At 35.6% G+C, this 19,216-nt stretch overlaps 1 protein-coding gene across 1 annotated transcript in view; it reads left to right on the top strand.

Annotated features, from left to right (window-relative positions):
• LOC148276940 (uncharacterized) overlaps positions 1-17,150 on the top strand; it is a 32,823-nt gene extending 15,673 nt beyond the window's left edge. Inside the window, exon 2 of the mRNA XM_088233560.1 lies at positions 13,293-17,150. Coding sequence (XP_088089686.1) covers positions 13,329-14,480 — 1,152 coding nt within the window. The 5' untranslated portion in view covers positions 13,293-13,328 and the 3' untranslated portion in view covers positions 14,481-17,150. The remainder of the gene's footprint in view (positions 1-13,292) is intronic.
• Positions 17,151-19,216: the final 2,066 nt, after the last annotated feature.

The following is a 19,216-nucleotide window of genomic DNA, read 5'->3' as shown; positions in this document are numbered from 1 at the left end:
ATAACAAAGTAATATGTAACTGTAACAAGTAACGATCTACTCGGCGTGAAGTGGAATATTTGTTTCCCTTGCGCTTACGAAATGCACAAATGGCGCGAACGCGGTGGGCGATTGTTGAGAATTTAGATAAAAAATAAAAATAAATACGCTTACTGAGCTATTATAATATTTATTTTGTCGATAAATCCTACCATTGATCAATATTGCGCCGACCAGCCTGATAACAAGTTATATTGGCAACATCGAGCAATAATACAAAGTAAAACTTTTTCACGAACGAGAATATTATTCATGGGACATATTTGATAAGATAATCACGCGGTAAATATATGATTACAATTATTTTAACAAGAAAACCTATAGGCATACTATCATCGAGACATAATATATAGAGATGACACTCCATACAAATCCGAGCTAAAAAGTCGTCCTCAAAAGAGAGGGACTGACCAGCGGAGGGAACAAGCGTCGTAACGTCATATCACGTCGACTTTAGCAAGCAAAACACGTAGAACAGTAAAAAACACGGACTGTTTACTTTGGTCTACTGTAAGTTCTATTCAGTATGTCGCTCCCTTCCGCTTACGCGTCACCTTTGTTTATCGTTTCATTTTACGCCTGACTAACTGAGCAGGACAGAGACAGGAGATAACTCACGACTAATGACTAACTGGTAACACATAATAAAACATTTTTTATTTGAAAAAGCTATTTTAAACGAGTATTAATTTCTTTACTTTCCGGTGAAAGGTTATACCATCGCTTTTCCAGATCGATTTGTGCAGCATCTTAGCGTACATATAGGCATTTTAGTAATTGCGAGGAGACGAAAGTTCAAAAGTAGCCGGGAACTGCTCGCAACAGACTAAAGTCCGTCCTACCAAACATCGCCAATCGGCCGCAGGTTGAGGGGCCATATTTCGAATGCTCATGCTAACTCTAGTTATATACCTCAATGTCGACTACATACAAAACATCTACCGCCCGTGTATGATTCCTGAAAATTCTAATCCTAACTGGATCAATAAAAAATATATTTAAATTAATATGTATTTAGCTTGAATCTATGTAACTATGCATGTACATTGTAGGTACATATCAGTGTTCATGTAAACTGTATATATTATGCAATGTAGATAATATAAATAAATTAACTTACAAATAAGTATCATAATAACGATTCTACGTCTTATAAATCTACTACGTTCTTAGAAAACGTTAAATGGATATAAAATAACGCACTCTAGGAATTAAAGAGAGACTGGAGAATCATTTAGTTCCCTTTCGAATTTACCTATGAAGAATGGTTTTTAGTTAACGGCGACACAGGCTAATGCTCATTATAGATTATATTAATTAATGGAATAATATCTAGTCGATTTGAGTAGCGTTTCGACTTTTTCAGCGGTCACTAGCGAGGTGAACTCATCAAGCGAGGTTATATTCCGTTACCTCGCGAAACAACTATTAACCGAACGACTATTTGACAACTTCAGGTGCGACCTCAGCCAACGTCACAATAAATATCGTGTTGATGGCTGTGAATGTAAATTTTAAATTTAACATCTGTGCAGAAGATAAGCGGCGATAGAGAAGACTGGCGATGTGTGGGACTTCGGGGCAAGCGCTCTATAACGTCGTCTTTACAGAATGGCTCGTTCGTCGTTTAATTACACGTAAGCGTATAAGTTTGTACTTTCTGACCTCAAGTTGAACTGAGGATCGCGCAATTCTTTATCTTAATACACGCCTTATCACGTAAAACAGTAGCTTCGAGACCGAATTACAGCGTTTTTATTCGATTATTGCGTGTATAAAGGGCGCTGAAGTGATAAAGTATAATTAATTCATATTGACGATCATTATTGGTGTATAAAAACTATGTTTTAACCTCCCATTTCCTCTTTGAGTATCTCCTCGAACGTTGTATCTACAACCGCTTCATTTTGCTATTTACTGTTATAGATAATGTTCACATTACATACATATTATGTTCTAACAATAGACAGACAATTGACATGGACAATTTATATCAAGTAGCGTCATTATCGAGTCTTTTTTAAAATCAAAAACTTTGTTCCAAAAACGTAAAAAATTCTAACGTATGAAGCTTTTGTAAAAACTAAATTATGTTATATGCAACTACTTTGGGGAACTGGAACTCAAAATGACATAAACAGACTACAAAGACAGCAAAATAAAATATTAAAGTTAGTATATGACCTCCCTTATCTAACAGCAACTAATGAACTCTTTAAACTCTTTATTCGTGGCCATGTCATACCATATTTATATGCTATAAACTTTTTCATAATTAAAAAAGGAATGGCTCGCGCTTAGACGCTGAAGTCTTTGTGGGCATTTTTTCCAACTTATGTTAAAGCTTAATTTTTGTAATTATATTTCTATGTAAATAATATATGTATGGAAGAATAAACAAATAAAAAAAACTAACTAAGCAATTGTATATAACTGAACTCTTTAAACTAGAATGCCTAAAATTTATTCATAAATTAGCCACTGATGTAAGACGAAGAACTAAAACTTGAAAAAAAAATTAGTAAACATGGACACAACACGAGAATATCAGAAAAATATCATATACAACCTTCTAAAACGAGACAAGGACAGTCGAGACTAATAAACCAGTCACTGAAATTATACAATAAACTACCAGACAAAACTTTACGAAATACTCGGACAACCTTTACAAAAGATGTTAAAAATATTATCCTTAACAGTAGAATATGAATTTTAAAAATAAAATATTTTGTTATATGTATGTAACCAGTAAAAAAACATTTCTAGTGAATTCGATTACTGCTTTGTCTTCTGCATTTCTCTTTCCACCTTATTGTATAAATAATAACTGCGCCAGTATCCGAAATAAAACGATGTGTTTTTATCGAAAGGCGCGGGGTGCAAGTACGATAATACTTCACCTTCGCGATATACTCACTCCGTCCAATCGCTGTAAATGAAGACAAGATTGTATCTATCGCGCCGTTAAAACCTAGCGCGTTCCGCTTTGCATCTAAAACAATAAAAAAGTGAACCGTGCAACAGGCGAGCGATCGCTGCTCGCCTGACGTATGCCACCGTGTGACGTAGCTAATGGCGGCCCACGCGTGTGACGTCATCGCGCGCTACGGTGGGCAAAATACACCCGCGTCTTGGCGGTGCGGTGCTGGTGATTAAAACTAGTGCTGAACTTACAACGCTAACTGAACCAAACGCGAGATTTATATTGCGCGATCGATTTGTTTTGTTATATAAATAGTAATTTAAGTTTAAAGAAAAAAGTATTATGACATTTTCTCTTTGTATTTGTATTTATTATAAATTGTAACTCTAATATGGTCCCATAAAGAGTTTTGTAACCCGTAAGCCGATTTACACCATTGCAAAATCAACAGGGCGCGATAAAAAAACTTAGGGTGAATTGATATTATTTGTTTATTACATTTTTTTATTTAACGCAATAACTGAGCTCTTAGCACGAGACAGTTTGTATTATACCCAGGGCCATAGAATTAAGAAGAGTCCAGAAGAAGAGTAGATAAGTAAAGGGTCATTTAATAAGAGTAATTGAATTCATGAACCTTAAACTTAAAATATAAAACAAATTTTATTTTACATAAAACAGGTATTTTTATATCATATTAAATAATATTTTATGTTTTAAAGATAATGTCGGCCAAATGTCCACCACGGCGTTGTTTAATACGAGGTTTAATTTTCATTATTTATCTTATTATATGAGCGAAGTAGGGGATTATTTTCTACTATTCTGGCAACACCAACGAAATTTCCATTTTGTTTCTTCGACAATCTGACAGGTGGAAAAATAATTCAATTTTTAAGTAATGCATTTGTGACAAACACATTCATTTGATAATTATAAATGATATATGATTGCATCCTGTTTCTTTAAGATCCTAGCAGTATTTCTACACTTCAAAAGGACACAACACGGCATGGTTAAATTCGAATCGGGAGTTGCGTACTAAGCGACGTCTACAATTTCAATTGTATTTATTTACTCACATATATGTACATTACAAAATGGAAGATTTTAATCCATGCATATAGAAATAATTAAATTAATTAGGTGTATATAAAATAAAAAAAACACATTAGTATCCATAATATCCAAAGAGTAATATGTTTAAAAAGTAAGAGAATCTTGTAACGAAAAACTCCCTCAGAGACGTGAAAAATTTCAATGTCCAAAGTGATATTGTTCAACATAGAGATAGCCCTTCCAACAGGCATAACCATTGGCAGGTTGGTCCTGTATATTGGAAATGAAACTAATGGGTCAAAACGTAAACCTACTCATTTATGAGCAGTTGAGTCACCTTCTGTTTGATGTGCGCATGCGGTTTCTGGACTATTCTTAATTTAAGAATTCCATTTATCGTTCTTTTATTTACAAGGCGCAGAGGTTTCTGTCAAAAAAAAAGAAGTATTTTGTTGTCATGTTATATTTGAAAGTAAAATTATGTTTTTTTATCAGTATATTTTTTACACGGTACTTTGTAGAACGTATCCCCGCGTAAAAAGAGGTTCCGGTCTAAAACATCAATTATAAATTAAATTAAATCTCGACGTGCTTCGGCGTTCCTCGGGAATCCTCGGTACCCGTCGGCTCCACGTGTTCGGATCACGTGAAGCGCCGAGCGGCAAGTACCTCAGCCAGGGCCGGGGGCCGGGAACATATGGCGGTCCGGGCCGGCAGGTGCCCGCAGCCGGCGCGAAGCACGCCCTCACTGTGCCGGTAACCGATACCACTCGCGGCCCGAACCGGTTTGCCTCGTGTTCCGGTTCAACATCCCTGACCAGACGTCCGCCGAACCGTTTAAAAAAAGCGGAGTGGCGAACTCATTGGCGAAACTGTTATTCCGCGCTGTATGGACCATATTTGCAGTTAGACTAATTTGAAGCACAATGAAAACATATTAAACGTTATCTTTTTCTATTTAACTTCGTTTCAGTTTTTCTTTCTTTATAATAATAAAAAGTATGTACATTAATGTTTATTATTAAAACGGTATTTTTTTCATTAAAATGCAGCTCTTTATTACTTTAACCTGTGTCGTGCCAATCCATCCGACCAAATTCTAATAATGTATGGGAGCGAAGTATGGCATTGGAAAAACGATGATGAAAGCAGGATAAATGTTGTCAAAATGCGATCCCTCAGGCGAATGTGTGGTAAAACGATGTATAGGTGCACAAATGTCGAGATCCGTGAACTGAGTAAGGCCAGACATGCATTATCGACAGAATCTAGAAGGGGGTGCTGCGTTGGTTTGGACATTTAGAGCGAATGGACAGCGAAAGAACGGCTAAAAGGATCTACGATGCGAATGTTGATGAATGCAGATAAACGAGGAAGGCTGAGAAAGACATGGCACGATCAAGTCCATCAAATACTTGAAGATGGACGCGTCAAAAGTAGGAATAATCGGCGTGCGTGCATGAGAAGATGTATGAATGTAGAGGAAGCGAAGTCTGTATGCAAGCCTGGGTGTTCTGTGATGTAATTCACCACTGCGATTGGGCCTCCTAGCCTGTTGTGGTGCAAAAAAAAAATACAAAATACACACATATTTAAAAAAATAAATGAAGATGTATAAATCATTTTTTATAAAAAAGTGCATGAACATATGCATGCAAAATTATTAGTTATTTTTTTTTTTTTAAAGTTCGCATTAAAATATATTTCACCGTCATTGTTTAATACTGTATTGTATATTGGGGTGTTAAAACGATTGTTAGCGTCACGTCATATTTGTTCTATTGATGTCATGAATATTCCCGCCCAGCAAGTACGGGCGATTCCGAGTACCGATTCCAAATGCTACGAATTACCAGATTCCGATTTTCGGAATCCAAGGCATTGTTTAGACATGAACAACTTTTCATAGAACTAAACTAAATTCCAAAAACTTATCTTGAATTTTCATCTAGAGGTTTTCCACTAAACGGCGCTTTTCCGGCAAAAAAGTTAAACTCAACCGCGCACCCAAAAGTCCAAACCATCGAAACTAATTATTATTAATAGCGTACGTGCGGTAAAACTTTTTTGTGTGCGCCTGTATCTTTCTTTCTCGCTTACCGAGATCGAGACGTGTTGATAGCCGAAATCAGATTAAGCCCGGAGTAGTAAATCGTTTAGTAGTTTATTATTGTAATAAGCTACCGTGTTATCGAAGTGCGCCGCGAGCCGGTTGCTAGTTACCTCTGACATTTCTACTTGATGGCCGCTTTTGCTCGCTAACGAGTTCGCCTTATTTTTGACTCGTTCGATATTGAGGCCCACTTTTTCTGGTATTTATTGTAATGTCATGTTAGTTTTTCGAGGTATTTTACGGTGTATTGGAATACCGCCGACGATATACCTACAAAATTCGACGAATTTTTTTCTTGGTTCGCGCTTTTCGGAATTTGTAAATGCTTGAACATTTTGATACATAAATTAAAATCATATTTATTGAGATCTTAATTTGTTGCAACATAGAAAGAAAACATTTTTGAGAAGGGAATATGGAAGACTTGCCATTTACAGGGCTTATGACCTGTCAAAACATTGTTCATATACGTTTATTTTAATTATACCATTAACTACCAGACAAAAATTAAAAAAAAGACTTACAATCTTTTTAAAATATTATCATAAACAATAAAATAACATTATATGGATTATAATATTGTTGAGGTTGTATTTATCATTAATGTCAATCTATAGAGCTCTAATAAGCCTGTTGACTGGCTTAAAAAGACATTTTAAAAAGATAAATTATTTTGTTAAATGAATGTGATCCGTAAGGGTTCATAAATTTCAAATAAAAAAAACATTTTATATCGACGGTGGAAAGGAAAAAGTTACTAAGTGACATGTAGCAACTTTACTGGATAGCCAATTAAAGTTTTTTTTAGTTAGCAAATGATTATTTAGAATTTTTCGAGATTTTGTATTTTAATTTTTTTAATTAATAACTTCATAATTTATACATCTTACAATACGTATGTAAGAGATTTTTTGATTCATTAAAACAAAAAAACTTTTATTGGCTCATTTGTAAAGTTTTGTCACTTGGTAAACTTTTAACTTTCCAACGTCGATATACACAGTTTTATTTTTTTAGTGTGGAGTCACTTAAATTTCGTAGATAGCCACTATTTTAGAAAATGTTATTAAAAAAGACAACATACGTTCACTTAATTAGAAGTATCAGAATCTTGGTGTTCATTGTGAAATATTGTTAGAACCAGAGCCGCGGTAATGGCCGATGCGGCGCTGCAAACGCTTTTCCGCAATGCGATCCCTCCGAGTAAAAGGGACCCTGGCGTTCTCGCCTCGGGCGCTGACCGATACTCGCGAGATTGAGCCGTTTGATTCCGGGTTTGCTACTTTCCCTCGCACTCGTTCCCCGCGGACCGGTTTTGATACACGGCCTTGCCGCCAGCTACGGACGAATACTAAAGGGGCCTGATCTCCGAAAATGTCGCAACCCGCTATTCGGCGGCATTGTCCAGTGCGAATCTACTGGCTTAGCTACCTGTTAAATCTACTTAAAACAAATGCAAAATGTTTTCAAAATCAGCATTGGCCAAACACTATGCAAAACAATTCAAATAACAACACAAACGTCATAATGTAAATAAAACATTTGAATCATTTTAGTACACTTCCGCGACGTTTTTTAAAGTACCACTACCGCCATCTTTACATTTTTTATCGAAGTACTGAACATACAATAATAAAATTATTGCTGCTTTTCCTTACGTTCTTGCGCATAGGGCACTAAATATTAAATACAGAATATTACTTTGATCATAAATTGCATTAAGTCAAGTTGATTAATTATAAATTTCAATTGAATGTTCAGAAAATATGGCGTCAAATATTTTTCAAAGTCGACAATTAAATAAATAAAAAAAGAATGATATTGTAAATACTCACAAAAAAAATGATTGATGCAAATATTCTGAATATGTTTATATTCAAACATAAAATTTAATTTGAAATTAATTTTAAATAAATGCAAATATTTGAATACTTTAAATAGAATTAAAACGCGATTTGGTGTCATCGTGTGCTAAAACGCAAAATCGTGTTACTTAGAATAATCATTCTTTGACCCTGACCCACTAGAAGTCATAATTTAAAACCGCCCACTTTCAAACTGTAAGGTCACAAATTTATAATGACCCCGCGCTTTGTAAAATTACCTTTAAACAATAAAGGGGCATAAAAATAACAACCCTTCAGAAGAAACATTTTCTTTGAAAATTTCCAATTTTTTTCTCGGAGTGTTAAACTCTCGCATAGGTCATTCATTATTCTTGCGAAATTATTAAATAAAGAGGCAAGAATATGCTTGATCAGTCGAATGTCACTCCGAACTCCGATTCTCCGAAGAAAAAATGTACGTAGGTACAATACATTCTTGTATGTGAAAAAGCGAGATAAAAAAGTGATTTATATTATCGGCTTATGTTAAGTGGCTCCCGAAGATATTGTCGGTTATTTAAGTTGTTTATCGCTAGTCAAATGGAATATTCCTTCAATAATCAAACACGTAAAAACTTCCAAGTATTCACAGCGAATTTAATTTCTTAACTAATCATTGCATAATGGTTCTGGTATTCAAGAAGCCTTCACATTACGTTGACATCTCGTAAGCTGAAAGTGCGATAGAGACAACTTATTTTTTATTTGGGAACTTTCTCTTAGCATTCTTCGTTGCACATATTCACGTAAATTATTTTATTTTCAAGTCTTTAAAAGTACTTACGGTATTTTGTACATTGATCTTATATTTCGCTCGTATTCAGACCGAAACCAGTGCTGAGCCCTGCGTCACTTCGACAAAATGGCCGTTTGAAAAAATGAAGCTTATTCGAAATGTTCTCAAAAATAGCGTTGTCTATACCAAAAACATGTTTTAGAAAATGCCGTACTGTGCAATATTGTGAGTACACCGTGTTTGAACTTGTACGCATTTGGAAATATATTTTTTTTCACATTTACTGTAAAAATCATACTGTTTTTAAATAAATACACCAATTTCAGTTGTTCTGTTATATTCACGATGGATTCAAAAAAAGACAAAACTAAATTAAAGTGTACTTAAATATAATATATGGAAGGGGAGAAGACGTGTGAAAGTGGTGATTAGCTGATTAGATTTTGTTAAAACAATGAAGAAGTTCAGTTTAGATATTTTTTTATTTGTTAATAGACTCAAACTAAGCCATAAAATTTATGTAATTTGTTATGTATCATATTATCAGCTCTATGATTTTTTTAAAGTTTGTAATTTTGAAATTACTACGCCTGTGACGTCACAAGCTCTCTACGGTGAGTTGTCCTGATTGGTGGGCTGGCTTCCCAGCAACCGGATATGTATCACAACACTCTAAGTTTAGTTGATTTTGGAGAACTAGGCGTTCCTACGACGTCTCGTTCAAAGAAGTTCCTTTTTTACCAAAATCATATTTATTAATTTTTCATGCATTTTAGGAAAACTTCACGTACAATTAAATGGTCTAATTTTTACCGCGTGTAAGAAAACATTTTTTATATCCAATTTCCCGTTGCACTGAACTTCCTCATTCATTAAGTGTAGATAGTATGTCTAAAAGTTATTTACACCGTATATTTAAGATATATTAAATGGACTAATGGATCGTTTAATTTACAATATAATTATGTACGTCGATGTCACTTCACTCAAATTGTCGTTTTATGCAGCCTGTAAATATTCTTCGAAGAGCGGTATTTTTAATGTAACTAGTCCATGAACGTAAAATGCCTAAAAGTATCTACATAATTCTATTTCATCCTTTTTATTAAACTGTTATGTTTTAACAAGCTTACTGATTTGTCCGTCTTCGATTAAGTAAACGGTTTTGATTTCGCGAATTTACAAAGCTAATCTGTGTTTAAATCTCGCTCGGCACGTGCATGGATGCAAATTAGTAGGAATAATGTCGGCGAATGGCAATAAATGGAATATATGTCCGATAAGTCTATAGACCTACATAATATGACATTTGAAGAGACCAATACATATCGAGAAGCTGAACAAACATTACCTTGAAGTTAGCGTCAAACTTCAAGCCGATGCCGATGTTTTATCAAGCGAGACCTAGTAATGAGATTCCGTGCATTTAAAATACACTATCTAGTCAAGTTATACATTTTTGTAACTTCAGAATAATATGATAAAAACTTAGGCAATGTTTGCACGCAGTTAGATTTATCCACTTCCCCTTCCACTTACTTGAACACATCCGTAAAACTCCTTACATAACAGAACTTCAGATTTTGATTCATGCGAGCATGCCAAATCTGACATTATCAATTGTTGTTATCCACAATTGTAGTTATTATCATTATTTTGCCATCTAGCATATAACCAGCCTAATCTCAAAGATACTTCCCATCTCATAAAATACACATTTAATCCGTGCTTCTTTATAAACCCCTGATTCTTAAGACCTAATATAAATCCGTTGTAGACAACCAATTTAAAGTGTTTTTTTTTTTTTTTACCACTTTTCAACAATACATGTCGCTAGTTTTCTCCATATTTTTATCATGTATAGTGGGCCATAATGTAATATTAAAACCCAGCATTTATATAGAAATAAGTGTTTAAAAGTCGACTTCCGTTGGTAGAATGATGAATGTTACACAGTTTGTGAAGTGACGATTTAACACAGCCGATGAAAGATCATAAACTATGTAAATGCCTAGGTTTCTATATTCTCAACAGCTTTAAAAATATCTAATATATGTTAATTAATTTCCCCACTGATCGACTCGTGTACGTATAACGTATTATGATGATTGTCTACGGATGCAGCTCAGTCGAGAGATGTTACGATACAATCACAAAGAAATGTATTTTTGACCGAAGAGTGTTAGGCGTCGATGCGAATCGTATTAGTCAGTCATCTGCGGGAGTGTCTCATCGTAATATATGTGGTCATCTTCGTGAGTAGGGTAATAATACTGGTAGCTAAAATTAGAGCAAGAAGATGCTGTAGGACTATTTTCAGAGCGGAATGTTGTATGGAAGTTGCAGTGATCAGCAACCGACATACAGCAAGCGAGGGGAACAACACAACGCCAAAGTAGCGATAAATGGAAATCAATATATTAAAACTCCTCGCTGCGCGCGGAAAGTAATACGACGTTTCTAATCGCGGAGTGATGTTTTTATACTATCAATGTCTTCCGTTGTTTGTACCGTGTATTAAATACCGGCACTTCCGCGTATGTTGCACTGGCAGAAGCCAACAACCGTAAGTGTGATCGTTTTCCGACCAAAAATGGACATATTGTCGAGAAATATTGCAATCACGACGCTTCCTAATAAAACGTTTTTTTTACAACAAAAAATACTTGAAAATATACACAACTCCCTATGAAACGCTTTTAAAGCAATTTTTCATCGGATGCTCAAACCAAAAATTTAATTTTTTACTTAAAAAGCTATAGAAAAGTGCAAAGGTATGTAATAATAAAATAGTGTTCAAAAATAAGAAAATACAATAGTATATAATACAATTGTTTAAAAGAAAAATAGATTATCATCTTGGTACAAGTAGCAAAAAAATCATTTATATGTAAATCTGTAGCCACAAAAAAAAATCTCTCTCATATTACGCAACTTTTTATTTAACTCTGGACAACTTTTTATACATGGGAAAAGAATACAAATGCGAAAAAAGCACAGATTGAATTGCACACAATATAAATATGTACACACATAAAATCAAAACTTAAAAAAAAAGATAGATGACCATGTAGGTACAAGTAAGCGAAAAAAATGATTGTCGGTACAAAAGATATTTTATGTGTTTGAAATACATCCAATCGACTCTCTCGAGAGTGTGGAAATGCGCACCGATGTCACCATAGTAAAAATGTCACAGCCAGATGAAGATAACAGATTCTATTACCGACCGTTGCGCGTTGGTTACCGTACGAGTGCACTGCAAGACCGTGATAATTTGACGCCGGCGAATATTGCACTAGATTCGCTATTGTGAGAAACGTAGTTTTTGTACGTTGTCTAACTTGTAATAGTATTTTGATTGAAGGTCGATTGATTTCGCTGTCATATGATCGACAGTCGCTCCGTAGTTTAGTGTGTCTAGTTTACGTTCCACAAATCGTTTCAGTAGACACTGAGCGCAGTTAGCACTGACCAGTTATTCTATTATAAGCTTCTGGTATACGCCGGTCAAGTTGTCGGAATATTTCCCCTCTCCGGTGACCAGTAGTGAAGTAATCCGGACTGGAACCGTTTCATGTAATGTTTAGCAGCCAGTGCGAGCGGAATTCGTCCGTTACGATCATTTTTAGCTCTAGAAAGTTTTGCGGGAAAGTAAAACTGAATCGTCCCCGTTTCTATCAGGGCTACCTAAACAATACTGATCATACGTTCGTTTAAATTTTTACTGCCTGATAAAAAAAATAACCTTCGATTTCTACTCAATCTTCTCAACGCTTTAAACTAATGGTTCATTACAATAATTATTTCAGTATTTTGAAACTTCATCAGACTGCTTAATGGAAACAACTCTCCGGTTCATCATAACACCTTTTGATCCATTTCTATAAATACGCTAAACTGGTACAACGAATTCATCGCTTCTATTTCGATGAACTATGTTTTAATACCGCAAAGTATCGGCTTCGTACTGAATTGATAGTAGTTCTCATGAATATCCACCATTCGGTAACCGCTTACATCCGTGTTGTTAGAAAAAATCCGATAGTGAAATCGGCGAACGAGAGCAACCATCGCTGAATGGTTCCATTCAAATAACAAAGTACTGAAATTTAGATCTGGAATCGGTAGCATACAATACATATCGATTCATAATTTAATCGAAATCAGTGTTATCGAGTATCAAGTCGATCGGGCTAAATATTTGTTTTGACATGTTTTGTAGCAGTGGCACATGTCGTGTTAGCTACTCCGCAAACGTTATTAACATAGTAACTAAGTGAATCTTGGGAGAAACGGTACCCGGCGCTCGCGCTCTCGCCCAGGAGGCCGAATGGTTCCGCTGGTTAAATGCCGTTACATGAACGACAGAACGTGAGCGACTCTTATTATTGCTGAATGTTTACGGGTATCGAGTTAACTCGCATCGTATTGTTAAAATGAAGAATAAAACTTAACTGTAGGAATAGCGGATTTATAAACATGTTACATTTTCTTCAGTCCGATACTCATGTTTATGTTTCTTTCTTGCAGGTGCTCAGAGAGTCTGACTGCACGGAGGGCGGCAGCATGACGCCGCCCACAGCGCTCGACAGCGACATCCTAGGAGCCGGCGAGGCGCCGGGCGACCAGGATGACATCTTCGGCCCGTCGAGAAGCTTTCCCCCTCGCAGCGACCGCCCCCGCCCTTCCATGATATCCGCGAAACTGCGGGCCAAGGAAGAGAGAAAGAAGGTCATTCAAATCTGCACGGAAAAATTAGAAAAAATCAAAGACCCCGACCGAAACCTTAGGCGATCAGTATGTATCAATAATACCTACTTCAAACTGCAAGACGAGGTCAGAAGAGAGAAGCAATTGAAACACGCTCCTCCTCCTGTTACTCGCCTGCGACCTCCTAGTTCCGAGCAAAAACAGAAACTGTTAGACAAAGCCCTAGAGTCCATAGACAGAGAACTCAGTGCCATAGGAGCCAACATGCCCTCCTTAGAGCACGAGCTCCTGCCGGAACCTCCCACTCCACTGCCGCCTCCTCTCTCGATGGATGTAGCATTTTCGAATCGCCTTTCTTCCGACGCGTACTTGATGGGTATAGACAAATCTATGGATTTCGACTCCAGGTGCAGGTCTAGGAAGCGCTCGTTCGGAGACATGGAAGATTGCGACGTCCACGAAGTCTTGTCGCAGTTCTATATGCCCCAAACCCCGAGACTCATCTCGGCTATGGAAGACGACGTCATTCTTGATCAAGTTCCTCCCCCCGTACTGGAACGGCTGTCGGATTCCACGCGCCTCGTCTCCCGAGTCGACTCCGGGGACACCGCTGAAGACTCTCACCGCCTCAAGCCCGACTTCGAGAGCGGTTTCGAGGAGATTCTCGAGTTAGACCTCAATCAAAATAAGTGTTTCCAATCCGCGAACAACTGCCACGAGCCCTCGAGCAAGCGAATGCGGTGCGACGCGAGCCCCCGCAGGGAGAGGTTCCCGCAGAGGAGGCCCAGCAAGTCCGAGTTCGAGATCATCCTGGACGCGCTCCGGTTGGATGACGGCAAGGATCTGTGCGACCGCGAGGAGCTCATGTACCTGTGCGGGAAGGGAGACATGACTTGCGAGACCGGGGGGCGGTACACCCTCGACAGCTGCGGGCAGGCCGCCTTCCTGCGCGGGGGCGAGCAGCAGACGGCCCCCTTCCTGGGGCTGCCCGCGGAGCTGGAGACGTGAGGCGGGCCGCGGGCGTCCTCCCCGCCCCCGCCTTCGCCCCCGCCCTGCTCTCGTCACGGCGGAGCCTCGTGCTTCTATAGAGATTTTCGGGAAATTTTCCCGCCCAACTATTATAGAAAAATATTTTAATACGGACCAAGTGCGCTCCCGGCCCGAAGTGTCAGTCATTATACGGATAATCGATATTTTATTTTGTTGATGAACCGAATTACTCGAATCACACACTGCGCAGAGTGGCCGTCGTATGCCGCGACCAGAACTATATATTACACTAAACCTGTCGGTACTTAACTAGCCGCGCCGCGCCGCGCCGCGCGCCACCGTCACGAGGTGGCTGTGTAAACTATTCTATCCTAAGTTACTTGATTTCGCATACCTACTACGTTTGTATTCAATTACTAAATTTGTAAGTTAAGGCAATATATTCTAATGTATTTTTATTACTATTGAGCGATAAAATGGGCAATTAATTTTTGATTACTTTTTGAATCACCGAAGGAGAGTGGGACGGAGAGTTCGGAGCTGTTCCTATAATAGTCATGCAACACTCTCCATACTTCTCACTCCCTGGTCCCCACCCGCGCGGGCGAGAGGGAGACGGCGACACCGACCTAGCGCTCCGTCCCCCTCCCGGTGCCTTTTGTATAAATCATGCCAATGTCTGTGATATTAGTCGTAACATTTCACGAACTTAGATTTAAATATAAAATTATACAAATTTAGGTAATTTAAATGTACCTTTTGTTCTTATCTTTTTACCAACCTTTAAATTGAATATATTTTACAATTTTCTTAAATTCTTTCCAAAACTGTAATCCACTACCGATGTTAAATCTCGAATATTTTGATCGCGTCAATATCACCCGCCTCTCTGGTGTCTCGTAATCATTTGGCATAATATACCCTGTACCTGTACAGTATAAACCTGTGCAGTGTTCCAACAATCCTTATTTTATGTTTACTTTCATATAGGCCGGCTCAATTCTAATATTTGTACAATTCGTTAACCTTCGATTGAAAATATTGATACGCATGTTCCGATAGATAATCAAAGATACTCGTCAGTATAAAAACTATACGTAATACAAATCCCGCACAAAATTTACTCATTTTCACATGGTCGCTTAACATTTCAATCAAGGGTTAACCGATTTACGAGTATTTACATAAATAATTAGTTTTAATCATACTTCAAACTTCATTACATTTTAAAATAAATATGTTTTCTTACACCTAAATCTGTTTAATTTTTTGTTTTAATTTTGCGCATTAGACTTACGTATGAGCCCATTGCGGGTGAAGTGAACTAACTGAAATATATATATAATTAATAAAAACTTAACTAACTGACATTTAAGGTTAAGTTAACTCATCGCTTATGTTACATTTCTGTTATCAGTATAATTCAAAAAGCTTTTTTCCTGATTCTTGTAGTACAAAACTTCCATGTTAATTAAAAATATCAAAACAGTTATTAAAAAAATAGACAAAAAGCTCACAGAGTTACAACTTTGAATACAAAAGTCTGACTGATTTGTCGGTTGATTCACTTCACCTGAAACAGTCTCATTTATACTGTGGTTGTCAAAATATTTCCTCTGTATTTCTATAGATAAATATACTTTCTTGCCAAGGTATATTAATCTAATCGCAAATTCTTGACAACCTGAACTTTCGTATTGTTCCTTTATCAAAAATATTTATTTACTTTTGAATTAGTAATTTATAATATCCTAAATTAAGATTTTTTACTTGACGTATTCCGTTTTAAGTTATCTTACCTAATACCATGTTTTTTTACCATTTTATAAAAAGATATTAAGTTGTGTCCTTTGGTTGTTAATAATTATTGTTTTATTTGCTTATTTACATTTGTTTTATTTTAATTTACTCATATCTACTGCACAATCTTACAAATTATTGTTTTTCTAAACATGTGCCATTTTTTAAAAGAATTGAAACTTTTTTACTATCCATAGCATCATTTTTTTAACTTTTTTATCATTTAATCAGCAATAAATTTATTTTTTCAAATTTTGATAAATAAATGTGTACCTACCTAAGATTTTATTTAAATAATCCAATTCAAATTTTTCTGATCTGTATTATATTTTTAACTAAATAAATCAAGTGTTTGTAAAAAAAAATACACAAACTGTAAAATGTACAAAATTAGCGAAAGTGCTTTATGAGATTTGAATATAAAAAATGTTTTCTTTTTCACGTTTAAATATTTAAATCAACCAATTAAATTTTTTGATTATTTTAATGTTTTTATATATTTTTATAACAAATCTAATACTTCTAGCAATACAATTATTAAATGTAATCTGTTATCATTTTCATTCGTATAAAAATGACAAAATGTACATATGTAGTTGTTTTTTTGGAAATATAAATAATAAATAACTATATGTTTTTTATAAATATAATCTGTATATGTGTAAATTTTAGAGGTTTTATAGTTATCGACAATGTTATGTAAAATTACCAAATTATTAAGATGGTTACCGATTTTAATTTAAAAGTTGTCGATTCCAGAAGTTATCGTTAATAATTATTATTGATTTTATCGACGATTTGTTGTGGCAACACATGCATATATATTATTATATGATGTCTGAAGTGTATCGTTGAACTTAAATAAAAATAATAAAAATAATTGTACCTGCAATAAAACTTTTATTTATTCAATTAATCCCAAACTCTTAATATATAGTATATACTATTGAAAACCTTTCCAAAATAAAAAATGTGATCTGGCAGTGGAAATAATCAAAAATCTCAACATAGGTTTAGAAACCATTTTATATTTATTTATATGTAATGGGCATTTTTAAGGACAAAATGTATACGTAGAAAAAAAATAAAAAAGAAAGTAGAAAGACACAATGGTATATAGTAGACTTGGTGGGAGTGGAAGCTATATTATATGCGAGAATATGGAAGTTAAAAAATTAACAGTGCTTATAACCTGCCCATGGCTGGTTTGAGTGATCGCTTTACACACTGGAAGTAACATTAGTCATGTTGCCTATATTTGAACATCTATATTTCATATTTTCCATATTATGTTATTTTTAAAGTATAAATGACATACCTAGGACTCACCAGGATATACCAAACAATTCAAATGAACGAAACACACATATAGACTCACCAAAGTAATCGCATCATTATATAGCCTTTTCTACAAAATTAAAGACCTCATACCAAAAAGCGTTTTTTTTTAGTTTATTCGGATAAAAAATACAAGTATTACTACCAAACACAGTTTTTTAATAAATGTAATACATATATTTATATTATGGTTTCCTATTACGTAAAAGAAAAAACAATTCTTGAAATAATCATGAAGCTTATTTTATAAGAAAATTGAGCTACATGATCGCCTCCTGGGGAACCGGTAACAAGACAGACATAACACATAAGGATACACAGACAACAAAATAAAATAATTAAACTAACACACAACTTACAAGGAACTCACACGAGAGGTAGTATCATACATGGTCAATATAGTGCAGGCAATCGGTAAAATAAACCAAAGTAGGGAACAAAATGCCGAACACTCCTCTAGTGGAACGGAAGGCCTGTTGACTACTGCCAACAGGCCAGCTTCTCCTGAAGAGTTTCAAGTAATTTCCTCTCCACGTGAGCAAATGCTGAGAAGTTCCTGATTGGCCCACATTAGTAAATCCCTCCTGATCCGAATAGTTTAGATAAATTTAAAGAAATTCCCTTTTTGACTTTTTAAAAATCCACTTTTTGAAATATAAACCTTGTATATTATAAGCAAGGTAAATAATAAAGCAACTCCCATAGAAAAATAAAAAAAATGAACCCTACGACTGAACTGTACGAAAAACACCAGTTTGACAAAATATTTGACGAAAATTGAGTCGATAAAAAAATTGTACCCAAAACTATGGGAAACATACAAGACGATGACCTTACATTAGACAAAAATGCTGACATACACAAATATAATACCAGACAAGCGGCCTCCGTGGTGTAGTGGTCAAGACGCTTGACTCACAGACGGAAGGTTCCGGGTTCGATTCCCGGTGAGAACACAAAAATTAAGTGTGATTTTTCTCAAGCCTGGGTGTTCTGTGATGTAATTCACCGCTGTAATTGGGCCTCCTGGCCTGTTGTGGTGCAAAAATAAAATAAAAATAAAATAAAATAAAACAATGAAAACACTACCACATTAAAAAGCTAAGACAATCTTAGGACCGTCAAAAATACTATTCAAAGGACTTAAAAACTATAATCACACCTTGCCACATGAAAAATTACACTGTAGACAAATTTAAAATCAACCTGAAAAAACACATGATGACTACACTGACCAGACGAGACATAACATTACTAGACCTTATATTTTTTATGTACCCCTAAAGGATTAAAAAAATAATATATAAATAAAAAAATAATTAACAAACAGTCGAAACCTTTTTTGATGTGGATGGATCCTACCGAATTATTCATCTACTAGAAATCGTCTAAATTTATTTATTTAAATTAAATTTACTTATACACAAGACCCAGCTACAAGGGACTAATGTACTGTGTTGACTTATGCCGAATTTCGATATGCTATTATATATATTAAAAATATATTTGAATACAGTAGATACAACAATAATATTATACAAAACACGAACATCACTGGCGGCCTCCGCGGTGTAATGGCTAAGATACTTCACTAATGTGCGGAAGGTTCTGGGTTC

This window comes from Micrasema longulum, unplaced genomic scaffold, assembly GCF_059751315.1.
Source record: "Micrasema longulum isolate JH-2025_06_02 unplaced genomic scaffold, ASM5975131v1 h1tg001123l, whole genome shotgun sequence".
Lineage (NCBI taxonomy): Eukaryota > Metazoa > Arthropoda > Insecta > Trichoptera > Brachycentridae > Micrasema > Micrasema longulum.
Note: the sequence above shows the minus strand (reverse complement) of the source record. Positions and strands in the feature narration are given on the sequence as shown.